Source organism: Taudactylus pleione, unplaced genomic scaffold (assembly GCF_031769625.1).
Source record: "Taudactylus pleione unplaced genomic scaffold, aTauple2 ptg000111l, whole genome shotgun sequence".
NCBI classification, from domain to species: domain Eukaryota; kingdom Metazoa; phylum Chordata; class Amphibia; order Anura; family Myobatrachidae; genus Taudactylus; species Taudactylus pleione.
Window position 1 is genome coordinate 6,399,585 of NW_028284513.1, and position 21,201 is coordinate 6,420,785.

At 41.6% G+C, this 21,201-nt stretch overlaps 1 protein-coding gene across 2 annotated transcripts in view; it reads left to right on the forward strand.

Annotated features, from left to right (window-relative positions):
• The first annotated feature begins 1,350 nt into the window (after positions 1–1,350).
• Positions 1,351–21,201, forward strand: part of LOC148525157 (relaxin receptor 1-like) — a 433,734-nt gene continuing 413,883 nt past the window's right edge. The window contains exon 1 of one of the 2 annotated variants that reach the window (XM_088471159.1): positions 1,351–1,425. In XM_088471159.1, coding sequence (XP_088327285.1) covers positions 1,380–1,425 — 46 coding nt within the window. In that variant the 5' untranslated portion in view covers positions 1,351–1,379. The remainder of the gene's footprint in view (positions 1,426–21,201) is intronic. The other variant, XM_088471158.1, reaches the window with a different exon arrangement.

A 21,201-nucleotide genomic window follows, 5' to 3' on the forward strand; every position in this document is an offset into this window, starting at 1 on the left:
TGTGCATGCACAAAGATTCCTACTAACTCCTACGGTACATGCGACTAATGGTGTACAACTGTATATGCACAATTTTGCAGTTGCGATTGATGAGCTGCCAGCAATGTTGTGGATAAGCTCAGGACATTTGTTGACGGTGACTGGGAAGTTAATGCACGTAAAAATGATCCTATTCGTGGGCGTGTTATGGGAGTGCCACAGGTGTGTCAGTGAAAGCGGCTGCATACACAGCTGCAGACATAGGAGGCCATAGTCAGACAGAGAAGCTGCTCCTGCAACAGAGATGGTACAAGTCATACTTGCCGACGTTAATGAACTCTTCTCCTGGAGAAGCTGCAGTTGACAGCTTCGGGAGGTGGGGCCGTGCTCTCCATGTCATTAGGCTAGTGAAGTGGGCGGACCTGCAAATCGCAGCATTTTGCCTTGTCAGCGGCAGGGATAAATGACGCAATCCGCATAATTTTAGCACCGCCCTTCTGAACAAACCCACAAATTCCCAGTATAATCTCCCCATCCTGCCCACTGCACTAGGAAGTGTGCAGGATGCAGGAGATCCACCTACTCTTTGCTTCCTACAACTGTCGGGAGAGTAGGAAAGTATGGTACAATTTTCGATGGTGTGACCGATGGTGGGTCTAAAGATGCACCGATGATAATACAGTATGTATATGCAGTACTCTGAAAGTGGGCATCTCAGTCCTTGCACAGTCAGACACAGGCTTATGCACCACTGGCAGGCTGATACTAGCATATGCATATAGTCACAGGCATGACTATGACAACACACGTAAAAGCGGTCACAGCAGCGTCCACCTCGGAATCAGAACCTTTGGGTTTCTGAACAAATTCCAGACTATTGGGGGACCCTCAAAAATTAGAAACTACTGTATGTTCCTTAAATTACTGTTTGTATTTTTTCTGAATTTATTTTCTATTTATTAATACCTATATTATGTGCTGTATGAGCTGCTTATTAATATATAATGCTTATTACAGTCACTTCCATATAAAAAACAAGATTTGTTGTAAAGCACGAAGGAAAATAAATATTATCTTTTGAAAACATCCAGGTAATCGATCCCATTCCTTCATTTTTGCCTCAATTTTATAGGCTGACCTAGTATTACCATTATCCACAACCTCCCATCAGTAAAGTGCTGAGCACAGAATCATCAATAGTGATTAAGGACTGTAGTGATAACGGCAGTTGCTTAAAGACACAGGTGGTGTGCAGCAGTATTCCCCTTCTGTGCATTGGGAGAGAGTGGTGAGTGTCGGAAAGGGGACTGCTTGGAGCCTCACCACACCTCCTCCTTCCTCTCTCTTATTCCCTACAATCCGGGAGTTCAGTCTCTGGCAGCTCACACAGGGACACAAGGATGCTTTTCCTGCTGTCTGTCGCTTCCCTGCTCCTTGCAGCTACAGGTAAGTCCTATGGCTTTTACTTACTAATTATCCCTTCAAAGAGGGGATGCTTGTCATTCTAAATATTTTTAAAATGTTTAGAATAGAAGTGGTTTTAGTGATCACTAGAATAAACACCTAAAATATTTCATAACATAACTTGAAGAATCTAAATTTCCTATTACTTGTTTCTAAACCGCATTAAATAGTTAGCTCTTCTGCAGGTCCTCCTTTGTATTGGTATTACTGTATATAAGAAACACGTTAGTTTGCGTGATATGCTACATACAGTACTATGACTGCTACACTGATAAATAATATATGCTCATATGATAAATCATGTATACTGTATGTTTAATAAAATGTATACTGTATGTACTGTTTCACTTAATGTGTAAACAATACTGAAAGTTATGGTCCTCTGTAAGTAAATGATAATAAATATATATAAAAATGAGTAGCAACTGAATATGAACATGTTAAATCTGTATTACATTTAGGTGTTAGTAAATCAAATACTTGAGATAATTGTCCGGAATTATACAGTACTATGCTATATATAGTTGCAGTATCATAAGTGGACTATTCCTCATTGTATCAATCCACTGCTTAGAGTCAGAGAAGTAGGCTGAAGCTTAGCAGGCACGCAGTTGGGGTTGGTGAAACTTTCTTATAGAGTTGCACAAACGACTACAAATCCTGTTTTATCAAAATAACACCAAGCACTCTTTTTCCATTTTGCCCTGATAATAATGTTTACACAGTTCATCCATGTGCACTTTGCATATATAAGAGCAGGAAGACAGCCAGATAAAATGGGGACTCTTTAGAACCCTGTGGAGAGTGTGATTTCATCAAGGTCATGCACCTGTGCTTTCTACTTCAGGGGCCAATGTTTCAGTCAATTTCAAATTGCAAAAATTGTAGCAAACCTCAATGGTAAGTGCACCTATGAGGCCATAAATAAAACATAGCAAACATTTCAAGGCATGTGCAATACGTTTAATATTTGGTATAGTCTATGTTATGGATCTACTCACATTTAACAGTGTACATTACATTATTAGTTAAAGGTAGGGGTAAGGTTAAATTACTGGTACTCATAAAGAGCTTAATATAATGCGTATTATCAAAGGTCCTAATTATACCTAATCCAACAAATGAATAATGAGATCTCCCATTATCTGCCACATGTTAAATCGCAATCAGCTAGTTATAGCAGCAGGGTGTTAATGCCATTCCTGACCTGTGTTTGTATTGTAACACATTGTATGTATTGCTTCCATTTGTTCATACAGCAAATATGATAAATATTTATAGCTAAGGGAATCAGTGGCTTTGCCTGTTGCATGTTAACAGGAGGAATGCATGTGGTATTTGCCAGCGTTTCGTGAAATTAACATAAATGTTTTTTTCTGGGGGGGTTACGTTAAAGAAAACTCGTCAGGTTGGGACTGGAAGTCCTCAGAAACATTCCATGTCACCAATATTAATGTGCCCTAACAGGTTTATTTATTTTGTGCAGAGTACCCTTTGAATAGTTTTTAAGAATAGAGAGAACCTATAACACCAGGACAACAGGCTCTTTACGAAGATATGACTGACATGGTTTCAGTCTGCTGCATAAGCGGAATATGGAAATCTGCATGTAAGGGTTGATATACACAGATGCTTTCACAATGCCAGTGTTACATTACGCAGAGATGTATGCCATATTCTGCTGTGTTGAGTGTTTAATGTGTTCAAAACAAACCTTGGTCCGTGCATATATTATCATATCCTAAAGTCTGAGCTGACCCTACCCTTCCATTAATCTATTCCACCATAAATATTCTTTAAGGTGTCTCAAAACAAAAGTTAGTTTGAATGCTAGAAATTGGGGTTGCAGCTTAGGGGTCTACTGTATGTACTTAGCCTTAGAGAGAGATCAAATGGATGGAGATGAAGTACCAACCAATCAGCTCCTAACTGTCATGTTTCAGGCTGTGTTTCTGATGGAAGGATCAGCGCTTCCGGTCACATTGTGAGATTTGGGAAATGGCAGGCAGATGTACGTGGCCCTTTACACTTGCTCCTACTTACCACTCAGGATATGGGATGAGAGAGTGAATGGTGGTTGAATCCAGCCTTGAGTACAGTAAGAGCATGTTGGCATAATTGCGACTAAGGCAGCCCCACAGCAGCCATAGCAATTGCCTGAGGGGTGGTGTAGATACATAATGATGATGATGACGGTTTTCTGCATTAGCTAGCTGCTTGTGATTGGCTGATTGCAGATTCCCCTCTGAAGTAGTTATTCTTCATTGCCCATGCATATATTATGTGATGCTGTTAGCGTATATTAGCAATACAAATACATGTGTAGGAGGATTCTACCTGCTCTATTATAGAGGTTTTTTATATTCAAATGAAACCAAATATCAGTTGCATTTTCTAGCATCAAACGTTAAAAAGCAATAGCAAGGTTATAGACAATGGCAACTCCTTAAAGAAAGATAAAGTCCAAAATATGTTTTCAAGAAAAAAATGTGCTTACCTGCCATCTTTAGGTGCAGTCATGTAAGGCATTTTACATGAGTTTTGCCTGTGTTCGTCTGCATTACTTCTGATCGGCTGCCACCAGCCAGGGAGAGTGGAGTAAGTTACGATGGGGATGGAGGCAGGGTCAGAGATGGGGAAAAGAGGTGAGATCAGAGGTTTGGAGTTTGGTGGTCAGAGAAAAGTCAAGGGGAGTGACGGTCAGAGGAACACATGGAGAGGGGGTGGCAGAGGACCGCTTGGGGTGGGGAGGTTCAGAGGCACTTTTTCACACATTTTACTTTTGTAAAATAAAATAATAACTCTTACCTCCTCCTTGCTGGCTGGCAAGGCTGCAGTCTAGATGCACTGTTTTCTAGATACACTGATGTATGATGCAGAACTCCAGTCTGTCCAGGCTCCACTATTTCCAAGAGTAAAATGCAGGATTTCCTAATATTGGAATTTGAAACAAAGTAAAAAATGCCTTGTTGCTATAAATGGTCAGCAGACATTTATTTGCAATAATTTGTTTGAGCTCTTATCTATGTACTATGCACTTGTTAAAAGGCATTGTGAAATGGAGTATACAGTACCTGCACAATCCATAAAATGTGATTTTATATCAAAGTTAAAAAGTTAGTGAAAGCATTAAAATCTCCTTCAGTTTTTCCCTAAATGCTCCTCTACTCACCAGCTTTTCTCACACATGGCATTGTCCACCAGCTTTTCTCTCACATGGCATTGTCCACCAGCTTTTCTCTCACTTGCTTGTTGATGTCCACAAGCCTTTATATAATAGGCCCTACTACCCACAAGTTTTTCTCACACACCCCACCAGCTGTTTTCTAACATGCCCACAAACTGCTCTCCATTATCCCTGCACTCCAGTTTTTCACTATACCATTCTGACCATCATTTTTTTCTTTCAATCACACTGCCCACCAGTTTTTCCTTTACATGTCACCAGCATTTCCCTGACATTCCCCTCTTTTCACCAGTTTGTCCCACATTCTCTTTTCTTATAACAGCTTATAGTTCTCCAGTACAACACATTTGCAGCAGCTGCTTGCACTTTGTATCTGTGACTGCAGTAGTCACATGATGTTGAGACAGAACAGCAAGAAGGACCACCCTGATGCTCTGTGAGTGTATCATCTAGGCCTGCTATCATTCATTAATCTTTCAGGCACTAGCACTAGCTCTTCATGCTGATCACTGATATCACGTCAGTGGCATCTCTCTGATCGTGGTGCTCTAGGCAACTGTCTTAAGCTAAATAATGGTAGTGCCAGGTCTGCTAGTCCAGGACAGTGATATGAAATGGTATTGGTTTTAGTGCAAATTTGCACTTTTCAGAAATTATATTAAATAACCCTTAGGGTGGTATCCAATTAGCACCGCTAAAGTAGCGTTGCTAATGGATCATCGCGGGGCTATCCACGACACAGCACTTATCGTGGATTTTTTTCAGGACCTGATTTGTCCCACAAAATAATAAATGAAAAGTGCAGTTTTTCCACCACCGAAATGGAGAAAACACATAGGTCAGTGAGCTAAATCATGGATCCTATGTGTTTTCGGGAGAAATATCCTATTATTTCATCAGAAATAATAGGATATGGGGAAAAAAAATCTGCAAAAAACGGGGATTATCGGCCAAAAAAATGCCAGTTTTTCAAGTGTAGCCAGCGCTGCAATGTGTTATTAATGTTTCCATTTAGTTGGACACATTTTTGCCGTTTTTCAATGATAACATAATATTGGGGCTAATTGGATACCGGTCTTAATGTGTAATGTATTTTGTTATAATAGTTGGTGATTTTATGGGGTAAAATGTTTTTCATTTCCTCCTTATTACTGATGCTTCTTATAATTTATTTTTACAAGTATTTTACTGCTACAAATTTTCATACTTTCTAAACAGTTATTGTGAATGAGATAGAAGGTGATATAATACTGCTCAGTATTTTGCAGGAATGATGTGTCGTTAAGGGCTATCGCCATGGTTTTGCACAGATAGTGTTAATGGTAATCCCATCCTGAGTGCATCCTTCTCTTCAGTTAAACCTCTAAATTCCTTGAATATCTAATAGAGAATAACAGGCAGCAAATAGAAAATTGATGTCAGATAAAAGCCTTACTTTATGGAGAATTACCCTACCAATGAAGATTGTATTTAACTAGATGTAATAAATTTTCCTATACTAGACACAGACACTCTCATCCATGATAATCCATCTTTCGCTCCAAATATAATATCAGCTTTCTAGAAATAAAAAAGCGTAATTCTGTATTGTGATAGAACATAGCTTCCCATTTCCACTACCTATACAACAATGCCTTTTGATTAAATGTTTTTCAGAAGCTAAATTTAAAAAATAATCTATAAGCCATTCAATAATTGATATGCAGATCTACAGTAATACATAAACGTCTCCAATAATGTAAGACGCTAATGTTAAAATTAAACCACGTTTTCTGTGCCAGACAGAATTCATTTTAATCTCTTCTGCATTTCATTCAGCAAGTGAGAATCAAAATGAAACTATTAACTAGCGGATTAGTGCATATGACTTGTGAGTAAACGTATAGATTGTATTTATCTGTGTACTTGGAATTTTCCTTTATTGTATGACATACATTTGGGGTTTGTTGAAAGGTAAAAACTGTTAAATACCATTTCTTTTTGCTTTATACTCAGTATCCTTTATTTGAAGTCTATAAATATTTAATAGAAAATAAAATAGGAAATGGATCTTCTTTCTTAATAAAATAAGGGTATTTCACTCTGTTAATACAAATTATTACAACCTGCACTGTTCTACTGAATTTAATGCATGATGTGTAATTTTACTGTATTATGGATGATCATTCACCATAGTAACTTTGACACCATTTAACAATTAGAAGTACCGGTAAGCAGGTTATTTGCTCCAATGTGTAGAGTAACCCAGGCTCATATGGTTCAGGCACTGCACAAATAAACAAATTAGGACTAGCAGCTAGAAAAGAAGCAATATTGTCTGTGGTGTTTGCCTGTTTATACAATATTGTTATGTACCTTACTGATCACATTGTGGGTTATTCCGGCATCCATTGTTTACTAATATTTGTGGGACTGATTCAGAGATGGACGCTATTGACACAGCCACTGCGTCTTTGTATGTCTTTGTACGTCTTTGAACGCAGCGGCTGTGCAAAATTATGAGAAAGGCATCTTATGTGAAATGGTGCCCACTGCCTGCTTCAGTTAAGGTTTAGTTAATGCAAGCACCAAGGACACAGCCACTGGCTTTAGCATGACCAGAAAACGGAGCCAACACGCCCCCCTTTTCTGTAACACTGGTAGTCGCCGCGTCTTTTAGAGCACTGGGAGCGACATCACAGACCCAGATCTGCACATGCAGAGAGCAGCTCCTGCACATGTGTAGATCTTAGAACACCAGAGATGTGTGTTAACACTGAATTAATGTACATCTCTGAATCAGCCCCTGTATTGCCCTTAGATTCCTGAGTCATATTAGCTGCACTATGCATGAATCATGAGCTACTTTACAGTGCAGATATAACATGAATTAGAGCACCTGCTTAGTCTAACATTTATATACACTGTCTGTATACACTGTACATATTCATAGATTACAAAAAACAGTGATTTTGCAGTGTAAACAATTTGTCATTTCAGTTTCATGTAAAGAGTCTTTATTAATATATGCATAGAGATTTCATAGTGCTTAACAATTACAGCATTTAATTCAGGCACATTAGTTTCTGCACCTGTGAAGCTTACAATTAGAGGTACCGAGAGGGCGGGGGGCAGGTACTAATACCCTGGCCCAAGCTTGATGGATAGCTCGGTAAGGGCTCGGGTCCGCTCCTTCCCTTACCTATCAATAGCAGTGTCACTCTCTCCTCAGCTGTGTCCTGGCTGCGGTGGGATCAGGAAGGCTGCTGCTGCTGATCAACAGTGGAGGTCTCCTCTGGCTGTGCGGGGGAAAAGAGAGGGAATAACACTGTTCACGCACCCCCCCCCTGGACTTACACCTGGCTGAGGGTCACATGGCGCCCCCCCTTGCAGCACACGGCTCAGCAACTAATCATTTTGTTATTGCTTTTTTTAAAGCTGAGTGGCCATACCTACTGACCCATACATAACATGATACATACATGATACATACCATGCCCCCAAAAAATTACCGGGGCCCGACAAGGTTTACTACGGCCCTGCTTATAATATATTTTCCTTATACACCGTTTCCTATTATATCGCTGGTGTATTATCTGAAGATTTATTCACAAAATGAGCTAGTTCTAGCACCCAATCAGGCTGCTACAATTTGTATTGCTGTAGCTGGGCTGTCTGCAGTTGCACAATGCATGGCTACAACTGGTGCTAGAGTGTCAGCCAGAGATGCTCCTATGTGTTTTCGGGAGAAATATCCTATTATTTCGTCAGATATAATAGGATATGGGGAAAAAAACATCTGCGAAAAATGGGGATTATCGGTAAAAAAATACCCGTTTTTCAAGTATAACCAGCGCTGCAATGTGTTATTAATGTTTCCATTTAGTTGGACACATTTTTGTCATTTTTCAATGATGACTTACAGTAATATTGGGGCTAATTGTTATAATAGTTGGTGATTTTATGGATTAAAAAGTTTTTTTATTTCCTCCTTAGTATTGCAAATCCACCATAGGTCTGGTTTATGTATAGTAGAGCAACTATAGGTCTGCAATCTACATACAGTAGTATAACCATTATAGTCTTAAAGGTCTTCAATCTGTATTGTAGAGCCACTATAGGTCTAGGGTCTGTATACTTTATAGTAATATCACTGTAGATCTGGGATCTGTATGTTGTAAAACAACTATAGGTCTGGGCTGTGTATAAAATAAAACCATTATAGATCTGTGGTGTTTATATAGTGAAACTATATAAACACCACATAGGTCTGGTGTCTGTATATATTGAAACCGCTATAGGTCTGGGGTCTCTGTAGTAAAATCACCATAGGTCTGGGGCCTGTAAACTGTAATAAAACTACCATAGTTTTAGAGTGGTCTGCATAACCAAGCTGGTATTTTACTAGCATTTATTGTGTATTGTGTTTTTGACTAGTTGTCAAGTAGTGCTCTCTATATTGTGTATAGGTCACTATAATAATTTCTGTATTTTATAGTGCTCACTAAAATGTACTCTCTATTCTATATTGTATATGCAGATATTCTGTGTATTGTATGAGGTCCCTAGATGCTCTCTCTGTATAACACAGTGTGTACTGTATATAGAGGTCACTAGAACATACTTGCCTACTTTTGAAAATGCATTTCAGGGAGATTGTGAAAGCAGCACCTATGAGCGCGTGTTACAGTGGGCGTGTACTGATAAATCTGAGAGGCGTGTCCTAAACCTGACTTACATCCAAATGTAAACCAGCCCAAAAGCAGTTAGTAAGATCTGTTTGTTGATGAAAACACACTGATACTTTTCAGAAATTCATAGGGATCATTGTGCCTTATAATAACCAATGCAAGGAAATGACACTAATGATCCCATTGGAATGTATATATCTCTGTTTTTTAATATAACAGCTTCATAATGGGGGTAAGGATGAAATGAGGGAGATTGCTAGACTCTTCAGGGAGACAGGGAGATTGCTACTATTTCAGGGAGTCTCCCTGACAATGAGGGAGAGTTGGCAAGTATGCACTAGAACAGACACTGTTATATAGTAGTTGGATGGAGCTAATAGGTGTTTTTGATTATAGCTCTTAAACAAATGCTATAACATGTTTCTACATATTTAATGTTAGACAATCCACATCTGGAGTTTATGTCATGCTAGTTTTTTTCTGTGGCGGCATGCTGGTAGATAATCCTGGACCACTTGCTATTTATTGCATCCCAGGCCAAAACCTGCAGCCCTCCTTTGTTTAAAGGTACTATGGTCAATTGTGTTGGTGTAAACATCCACTTGATGATCGTGGCCTTTATTGTGTAACAGGGAACATTGTTCATAACCATTTCCTAAGCTGGTCACGTTAGAATACTACTTTCCATGTGCCAAAAATAAGATATTCCTTGTGCCTGAAATATTTGTCAGCACTGTCAGCAAAACACATTAGATTGTTTATAAGCGTATGTACAAATGATTTTTTTCAGGACATTAATTCACATAAGTACTGTTCTAAAATGAAAGACATTAAATACATTTGTCTTTCAATTTTTAACATTTCAGATAGTTTCTGTAAGCCTGACTACATTCCTGGTCCTGGGAAACTACTGTAACTTGCTTCTCATGTTAATATTTCTAATAGGGCATAAAGGATTTGGATCATCAATTATGCTATATTCTATGGAAACAGAAACCTCCTCTATGGCCAGTGCCGGATAACTGCACAGCTACACTTTTTTATTACTTTATTAATTGCAAAACTGTGCAGCATTAACTTCTGTCACATTAAAGTCATGCAACTGATAAATACAAATAGTGATGGAGGAAACAAAACTCCAGAGACAAAAGTATGTAGCTAAATATTATTTTTTATTCAGAGTGAAAAGATGGAAGAGACAGCAAATCGGCTGCTTTAGATCCTCACTGCTGCATTTTACACCCAAAGTATTGATCCAGATTTTTTAGTCAAACCATTAGAGGTGTAATGTGGGAACCGGAGTGGTAGACATAACAGGCTTCTCGCGTTATGACTTTAACGCTTTCCAAAATGTATTATCTACACAGTGTATGCTTTCATCTAGCTAGAGTTCAATGGGCAGTGCAAAGAATGAGTTCTGTTTCAGAAATATGCATTTTTTGGGTGAGGAAGAAATTGATGAGTTTTAAATAGTAACTTGAACAAGGGCAAGAGTTTCCTCATCCGAGATTGGCTGGTTATCATGACCGATCCCAGTCTCCAGTGATGGTGTAGTGAGTCCGAATCATCATTTTCAGGGTTGGAACTTAGGCCCTGATTCAGAGCTGGACGCTCTGAAAGAGCGCACGCTCTGAATCTGGCCGTTATTTTTTTTTCTGCGGCCTCCTGGCCACTCGCATAGGTGTGGGTGACCACCCACAGCTATAGCGAGCGGCCATGATGATGGTCGCGATGGTCAAGACCATCGCAACCATCGGGCTTGCGACGAGACCCTTGTGGTAGGGTCTCGTTCATCGCAAGCCCCAGAGAGCTTTCGGCTCTAACAGAGACATCACTCGTGGGGCCGCCCCCAAACAGCAAGCGTTCCCTTGGGAATGCCTCCGTTTGGGCAGCCCCCCCCCCGGACTGCCCACCAAACTGGGTGAGCTGTCACTCAACATCGACAGCTCGCCCCCTTTGGTGCGAGACCCAGAGCGACAGATTGCCCGTCGCTAGCCGGGTCTCGCGCATGCGCACGACGGAGCCGGCTCCGTCATGCGCATGCGCTCTGGGCCACCATAAACGCGGTTGCGAGCGCTCAGCGCTTGCGACCGGGTCCGAATCAGGCCCTAAGAGCTGTTCTAAACACATTGAAGAAGGTGGAATCTTTTATTCAGGGAAAGCCTGTAAGAATCCAGTGGGACAACCGTACAGCAGCAGCATACATAATTCTCCAGGGGGGAACAAAAAGGTCTCTGGCGATTAGAGAATTGTCTCATATTCTATCTTGGGCAGAGATCAATGTCCAGCAATATCTGCAGTCTCTATTGCAGGAGTAGAGAACTGGAAGGCTGACTTTCTGAGTCCCTACTTGACAACTGAGTCTCTTCAGTTCAGGAGAATGGTCTCAGCATCTGGAAGTCTTCAACACTCGGTAACAATGTAGGGCCATTCAGAGATAAATCTAATGGGTTCTCGGTTAAACAAGAAAGAAGATAAAACGGGAAATAATTAGAGTTATATTAGTAACACCAAACTGGCCAAGGAGAGTTTGGTACTCAAAGATACTAAACATGGCAGTGGGTCCTGGAATTAGACTTCCACTTCAGCAGGACTTGTTGTTTCAGGGGCCGATTGTCTGCCAGAACATCCATCAGTTAAATTTAATGGCATGAATCTTGAAGCCAGACTATAATTAAAGCTAGAAAGAATGTATTTTCTGATAATTATCCTAGATTCTGGAAGAATTGTATTGCATGGTGTAAGAGTACTTTCCTTTCTCCAGATGGGCCTCATGTTGGGTCTTAGGTTAGGTTCCCTTAAGGTGCAGGTATTAGCGCTTTCTGTCTATTTTCAGAAAATATTGGCTTTAATTTCAGAAGTAAAAACTTTTCTTAGGGCATATTATATATACAGCCACCATATAGGCATGCCATAGAGCCATATGACCTAAATATTGTACTGTCAGCAATCCAGTTGCCACCTTTTGAACCTTTGCAGGAGGTGAACCTGAAGTGGGTAACCTGGAAGTTATCTTTTCTTTTAGCTATATAACCAGCTAGAAGAGTGTCAGAATTTGGAGCTTTATCCTGCAGACCTCCATTTCTGGTTATATACCATGATAGGGTGGTGTTATGCTCACTGCCTTCCTTTCAACCTAAGGTGGTGTCTGCATTTCATCTTCATCAGGAAATAGTTATACAGACCTTAGTTAAGTCAGCAAGACAATTGATTGGGGTCAGTTGTCTCCGTTAAATGTGGTTAGTGTGCTAAGAATTTATCTGGTGAGGAGAGTAAGTATAAAGAAAATGGATAGTTTACTTATTTTTTATGAAAAAACAAAAGAGATTGGCCAGCATCCAAACAGACTATGGTCAGATGAATTAGGGCCACAATTCAGCAAGCATATGAGAGGGCTGAATGACCTATGCCAGTTAGGATATCAGCTCATTCCACTCGCTCATTAGGAACTTTGTGGGTGGCGAGGCATAATGCTTCCACAGAGCATTTACATGGTCATCGATTCATACATTCACCAAATTATACAGATTTCATGCATCTAGGGATACTTCCTTCCTGTGGAAAGTATTGGGTTCAGGCAAGGCTTAATATACCCTCCCCTAGTGGGAGCTTTTGTACATCCCCATGGTGTACAAGTGTCCCCATGATGGAGCAAGGAGAAAATAAGATTTTTGGTACTTACCGTAAAAACTCTTTCTCCAAGTCCATCTAGGGGATGCTACAATCCCTCCTTTATTGGGATATGCATGTGAGAAGGATGCAAGCCTGTCCTTATTTGTTCAACCTATCCTTAGGGTTTATTAAGTTCAAACTGAGGAGGAGGTTGGAGGGGAGGAGCTTATATACCCTAAAAATGTTAACTTATTACAGTAAGTGCTAGTTCCTCAACCCCCCATGGCCTAGAAGTGTCCCCCAGATGGACATAGAGAAAGCGATTTAATGGTAGGCACCAAAAATCTAATTTTTACCTTTTGAATATTTATAATTCCATAACATTTTTTCTTTTTTTATTATGCAACAAAAGCTTTCCTGTCTATTTAACTTACAAGAGACTCAATTATGTAACCAGCTTATTGTCAGTGTATCAGCTTTACAGTAGAGTTGAGGGGAGGCCTTGCCACTCTCAGAGCTCTTAGTGGCTCCTAGATTGACATGCAATGCCACCCCACCCCCCCTTCGCTGCTCACAGCCACCGTATACCAACAATGAGCCACAGTACAAAAAGGCACCACCTGCTCCACCCCTGCCAGAGATCCCATGTCTCATAATGCTCATTTGCTGCAGGTCACATGATCCAATACCTCCCACTCGACCCCCCCCCCACCTCCCTTCCTGGAGGTCAGGCGAATTGGCACCTCTTTCACCAACACCTTTCCCCTGTTGGAGGTGAGGTGAATTGGCACCTACCATATTTCAAACTCCCTCCTAAGCCAGGAAATATATATAATATTTAACCACTTAACTGACAAATTCTTTTTCCAAAAACCGCTCCAAAATTGTCGGTTTCTTTTATGATTGAATTAGGTCAAGAACATAATTTTAAACTTATCCATCACTATTTTATTTAAAAAAAATATTTTTTTAAAACACAGTATACCATAAAAATAGCAATTTTTATGTTATACTGTAGTGATGGCCATTGACAGCTCTACCATCGATGGTTCAACCATCGTTAGAAGCCATCAATTGTTTAGCAATTGGTCGAGATCTGTGTAGACCACAACTGCTGATGTTTCTTAAACATCGACTGAGGGTTGCTATCGTTTAACAATGGCAAACCACTTGTTTTCAGTCAGACCATCGATGGTTGCAAACCATCGATGGTCGGCTGCCATCCCTAATCAGAGGCTCTGCGATTATTTATATATATATATATATATATATATATATATATATACACACACATACGCATATATATACATATATATATATATATATATATATATATACACGCACATATACATTTATACAGTCAGGTCCATAAATATTGGGACATTGACAGAATTTTCATATTTTGGCCTCTATTCACCACCACAATGGTTTTGAAATGAAACAAACAAGATGTGCTTTAACTGCAGACTTTCAGATTTAATTTGAGGGTAATTACATCCAAATCGGGTGAACGGTGTAGGAATTACAACAGTTTAAATATGTGCCTCCCACTTTTTAAGGGGCCAAAAGTAATGGGACTATCAACTCAAAAGCTATTTCATGGACAGGTGTGGACTATTCCCTCGTTTTTTCATTATCAATTAAGCAGGTAAAAGGTCTGGAGTTGATTCTAGGTGTGACATTTGCATTTGGAATCAGTTGCTGTCAACTCTCAATATGAGATCCAAAGAGCTGTCACTATCAGTGAAGCAAGCCATCATTAGGCTGAAAAATGAAAACAGAGAGATAGCAAAAACATTAGGTGTGGCCAAATCAACTGTTTGGAACATTCTTAAAAAGAAAGAACGCACCGGAGAGCTCAGCAACACCAAAAGACCTGGAAGACCACGGAAAACAACTGTGGTGGATGACAAAATAATTATTTCCCTGGTGAAGAAAAACCCCTTCACAACAGTTGGCCAAATCAAGAACACTCTCCAGGAGGTAGATGTATATGTGTTAAAGTCAACAATCAAGAGAAGACTTCACAAGAGTGAATATAGAGGGTTCACCACAAGATACAAACCATTGGTGAGCCACAAAAACAGGAAGACCAGATTAGAGTTTGCCAAACAACATCTAAAAAAGCCATTACAGTTCTGGAACAACATCCTATTGACAGATGAGACAAAGATCAACTTGTACCAGAGTGATGGGAAGAGAAGAGAAGGAAAGGAACTGCTCATGATCCAAAACATACCACCTCATCAGTGAAGCATGGTGGTGGTAGTGTCGTGGCATGGGCATGTATGGCTGCCAATGGAACTGGTTCCCTTATATTTATTGATGATGTGACTGCTGACAAAAGCAGCAGAATTAATTCTGAAGTGTTTCAGGCAATATTATATGCTCAAGTGTTCTGCTGGCACTGTGTCATTCTGGCCGGGGTAGGCCTGGTGGTGTTTCCATTCCACTCTGCTATGGTCATGTGACTTAGCTGCTCCAGTCCTGGCGTGTCACATGCTCTCTCTGACCTATCACGATTCTGCACTGGGTACTTAAGGGAGTTCAAAGCTTCCCATAGTTGCCAGTGCAAAGTGTTTCACAGTGTACCTGTGAGAGAGTCTATGTGCCTTGAATAATCTGTCTGTTTGAGTGCTCGCCTGTGCTCCTGCTGGATCCCAGCTTCCAAGTTGTCACGGCCAGGGTATTTCAGCATGGCGCTAGGCGGGTGTTACCTGTGAGATCGTTGTGGCGCGGGCTGTCTAGTGGCGGAGCTGTTGTCTGGCTGGTGGCTTTGGCTGCGCGCGTTGTTGTGCGGGCCTGTTGTCACTCTGCGCTGGTAAGGCCTGGTGGCGTCTCCGTTCCATTTGGCATGGGCGCCGCCATTTTGCCCTCCAGCCAGTAACAGCACGGCATGGGGTATTTAGGAAGGTTCAGTGCCTTCCTTCTTTGCCAGTGCAATGTGTATCTCAGCCTAGCTGAGAGGGAGTTCTCTGTGCTTATCCTGTTCCTGTGAAATTCGCTGTCTGCCAGTCTGCCTGTCAGCTCCTAGCTTCCGCTGGACTACCCCGCTTCCTCCAACACCCTTGCCCATACCTGAGTGCCTGAGCTTGCTGACATCGTGCTCATTTGCCTTAGTTCACTACCTGCATACCTGGCTTATTATTTTCCTGCATCACTACCTGCATACCTGGTTGATTATTCCAGTCTCACTACCTGCACACCTGGACAGTTCTAATTGTTTCTACTTGGACATTAGCCCATTACTCCCACCACAGAACTCTAGTGCACATTTGTATATACCTGGACTTTTATTTACTGCCATATTTTATGTCTACTCAAGCACCTATTAAAAAAACTAGTTTTATTTTCAAACCCGCTTCTGTGATCGCTCCTGCTACCACCCCGGGTCCACAAACAACCCAGAACATAACACAAGTAGCCTGCACTGCTCTGCCTGCTCCCAGTCTCCTGCCAGAACCATCCTGCACCTGCTATTTACCCTTTCCCTGCCAGAGGACCTGTGTCTACAGTTAACCCTGAACCTGCCCTGTCTCCATTTACCTAGCTCTCTGATTCCACTCTGAGCCATCACAGTTCTACTCTCCACTTAATTCCATCAGCTGCTACTATTCTAATTACTCCATAGCCCCTCTGGATTTTACCTCACCAGTATCAATCAGTGACTGTTATCCTGTCTGCAGCCCTGCAGTTACCATTTGGATTACAAAGACTTTTATTATTTCTGCCACTACCTGGACATTACCTATTCATACTACACAACAGCTTCCAGTCATCACCTTCCTCGTTATACTCTGGACTTTATTTTATCTGTATACATGTCTGCAACTTCACCTATTAAAAAACCCACTTTCCAATTTAAATCCGTTCAGGTGTCTGCTCCTGTTTCCACCCCGGGTCCACAACAAACCCAGGTCCTAACAGTTTGCACTGGCCCAATGGACTCGGCCACGGGACAGGAGTTCGGAATGGATTTAATTCAGACCATAGCAAGCTGTTTGGAAAACCTGGAAACTATGCAACACCAAATGGCTCAGTTCTTTCAAGAAATAGTTAAACGTCAAGATATCATGCAAACTACTTTGACTACTTGTTACAGTGGTTACACCTGCTCATCCTCCGTCTGATAATATAGGTTACAGGGCATCTCCTCGCTTGCATCTACCTATGCCAAGTAAATTTGATGGCAGTCCTAAGTTATGTCGCGGATTCCTTAATCAGTGTGATGTGCATTTTACCTTGCAGCCAGATAATATTCCTTCGGCTAAAACTAAAGTGGCCTATATCGTGTCCTTATTAACCGGCTCAGCTTTGGATTGGGCTTCTCCTCTCTGGGAGCATGCAGACCCTCTGTTGGACAATTATACTGAATTTCTAACATTATTCAGGAGGATTTTTGATGAGCCAGGAAGAACAGTTTCGGCCTCATCCAGTATTATGACTTTAAAACAGGGAACCCGTCCTGTCAGCCAATATGTTGTACAGTTTCAGATTTTGGCATCAGAGCTCAAATGGAATGAGGAAGCCCTTGCCTCAGCTTTTTGGCACGGACTTTCTGATCGGTTAAAGGATGATCTGGTCACCCGTGAACTTCCATCTAATTTAAACGATATGATTTCTCTCTGCAATAAAATTGACCTACGCTTTAGAGAACGCCAGGCTGAGACGCATAGAACTGACCGTTACAAGCTTTCCCCACTACCCAATCCTACCCACCTGCCTCCTTCTCCTACAGATGAAGAGCCCATGCAGGTGAATCATACCCATCTCTCCAAAGAGGAACGACGGAGGAGAATATTAAAAAACCTCTGCCTATATTGTGGAGATCCAGGTCCCCTGGTGGCCTCCTGTTCCCGTAAGCCGGGAAATGCCCATTACTAACTGGTCCTGGGGACCAAGTTAGGAATAATAAGTCCTAAACCTGTTTTTGTCACTGCTCTGTTAGACTCTGGAGCAGCAGGAAACTTCGTGACCTCCAGTTTTGTTGACAAGCTACAAATTCCTTGTACATCTCTTGATCATTCTGTCTCTCTGACCTCTGTAGATGGACGACCTCTGTTAAATGGAACTGTCTCTAAGGAGACTCAACCAGTCTTGGTTCGTATTGCAGCACTCCATTCTGAACATCTTAAGTTCTTAGTGATACCCAAGGCTACCCATGAAGTTATTCTTGGATTACCATGGTTACGTCAGCACAATCCCAGGATTGACTGGTGCACTATGCAGGATCTCTCATGGAGTACAAGTTGTCAGGAATCTTGTCTTCCCAAAGTATGACCTGTGAGGAAAATAGCATCATCAGTACTTTCAGCAATTCCTAAAGAATACCAAACCTTCGCTGATGTCTTTTCTGAAAAACAAGCTAATGTTTTACCTCCTCACAGAAAATGGGACTGCCCAATTGATCTACTGCCAGACAATATGCCTCCTCGTGGTTATACTTATCCTTTATCCCTGCCAGAGACCAAAGCCATGTTGGAGTATATCCAGGAGAATCTGGAGAAAGGATTCATTCAACCTTCCACTTTTCCTGCTGGAGCAGGTTTCTTTTTTGTTGCTAAAAAAGATGGGGGGTTAAGACCGTGTATAGACTACAGAGGCCTTAATGATATTACAGTTAAGAACAGATATCCACTTCCATTGATTACAGAATTATTTGATAGAGTCAAAGGATCTATCATATTCTCCAAGTTAGACTTACGAAGGGCCTACAATCTTATCCGCATTCGTGCAGGAGATGAGTGAAAGACCGCTTTTAATACAAGAGATGGACACTTCGAATATCTTGTCATGCCCTTTGGGTTGTGCAACGCACCTGCTGTTTTCCAAGGTTTCGTCAATGAAATTTTCAGAGATCTGTTATACGTTTCTGTAGTTGTCTATCTGGACAATATTTTGATTTTCTCTTCATCCCTAGAGGAACACCGCAAACATGTAAAAGAAGTCCTGTCCCGCCTGAGAAAGAACCATCTCTACTGTAAATTGGAAAAATGTGTCTTCAGCTTTCCTAGTGTACCATTCCTTGGCTATATCATCTCTGGTTCCAGTCTAGAAATGGATCCTAAAAAAGTTCAAGCAATTTTGGACTGGTCTCGACCTCAGACAATGAAGGTTGTTCAGAGACTTCTCGGATTTGCCAATTATTATAGACGTTTAATCAAGGGATTTTCATCCTTAATGGCTCCCATTACAGCTTTAAACCACAAAAATGCCAACCCTGCTCTGTGGCATCCTGAGGCATAAACAGCCTTTCAACTTCTAAAGCAGGCTTTCATAACAGCTCGAGTCTTAAGACAATCTGACTTGGAGAGACCCTTCCTGTTAGAAGTGGACACATCTTCAGAGGCAGTGGGAGCTGTCCTCTCCCAACGATTTGAGGACAATCGAATCCATCCATGCGGGTTCTTTTCTAAGAAGTTCTCTCCAGCTGAAAGACACTATGCCACAGGAGAACAAGAACTTTTAGCCGTTAAATTGCATTGAAGGAATGGCGATACCTTTTGGAAGGGGCTAAATTCCCCTTTACCATCTTCACGGATCATAGGAATCTTCTGTTCTTGAAAAATATCCAGTGTGTGAGTCCTCGTTTGGCCCGGTGGGCAATATTTTTAGCTCGTTTCCAATTTACTTTGACTTTCCACTCAGGAGCTCTCAACCAAAAGGCTGATGCCTTGTCAAGATCCCTGTCCTGTTGCAACAATTCTGAGATTCTGCGTAGTACTCCAGTGTTAGAGTCGAAAGTATTTGCTGCAATACAACTACAACCTCCTACTGGGAAAACTTTTGTGGCCCCGGAGTTAAGGAAGCAGCTACTTATTTGGGCTCACTCTTCACGGTTCGCAGGTCACCCTGGCATTCGTAAAACACTGGAGTTCCTAAGAAGATCTTACTGGTGTCCATCAATGAAAGTTGACGTAGTGGAGTTCATTTCTTCCTGTACCCTATGTGCACAGCACAAGTCTCCTCGTCAATCCCAAGCTGGTGAACTTTTACCTCTGCCCATTCCATCTCGTCTGTGGACACACCTCACCATGGATTTTATAACAGATTTACCAAATTCTGATGGCCACACCACCATCTGGGTCGTGATAGACCGATTTTCAAAAATGGTTCACTGTGTACCTCTGAAGATATTACCTTCCGCCTCGGATCTGGCTCATCTTTCTGTTCAACATATATTTTGTCTCCATGGACTTCCTACCGAGATTGTCTAGGATCGTGGTGTTCAATTTGTAGCGAAGTTTTGGAGAGTAAACCAGGATCTCGAGACCTTTTTAAGAATTTTCATGTCCTCCTCCCAAAATAATTGGTCTGAATTTCTTCCCTGGGCTGAGTTTGCGCACAATGCTTCTTATCATTCATCCACAAATCAAACTCCCATTTCTTATTGTGTATAGTCTTCACCCTCGAGTCCCTGAATTCTGGAGTCTGCCTGTCTTTGAAGTACCGGCTGTGGATGACACTGTACGGAAGTTTGCCTCAATATGGGCCCAAGTACGCACAAATTTGGAAAGACCTCCTCACATTACAAAATTCAAGCAGACAGGAATGAAGGAAAGTGCCTCAAATGCAAATCGGGGATCAAGTTTGGCTATCCACCCATAATTTGCACCTCAGAGTTCCATCAATGAAGTTCGCCCCACGATTCATTGGACCCTTTTCCATTACTGAAGTAATTAATCCAGTTTCCTACGTCTCCAACTTCCTTCCTACCTAAGAATCCCTAATTCTTTCCACATATCCCTACTCAAGCCATTGATTCTCAACAAGTTCCTCAAAGTCTTTCCAGTTCCTCCCCGTGTCCAAACTGAGAGAGGTGTGGAGTTTGAAGTGTCCCAAGTCTTGGATTCCCATGTCCGAAGGGGTCAGTTGCAATATCTTCTGGATTGGAGAGGCTATGGCCCGGAATAATGCTGCTGGACTAATGCCCAAGACATTTGTGCTCCTACACTCATCAGGAAGTTTCACTCTGCCCATCCAGAGAAGCCTGGTAAGTGTCCTGAGGCCACCCGTAAGGAGGGGGGTACTGTCACGACCAGGGTTTCCCGGCATAGGGGACGACGGGTATTACTTGTGAGAGCGCTGCGGCGTGGTCCTTCCGGCGGAGGGGCTGGTGTCTGGCGGTGGGCATTGGCTGTGCGAAGTGTTCCGCGGGCACTGTTTCATTCTGGCCGGGGTAGGCCTGGTGGTGTTTCCATTCCACTCTGGTATGGGCGCCGCCATCTTGCCTCTGGTCATGTGACTTAGCTGCTCCAGTCCTGGCGTGTCACATGCTCTCTCTGACCT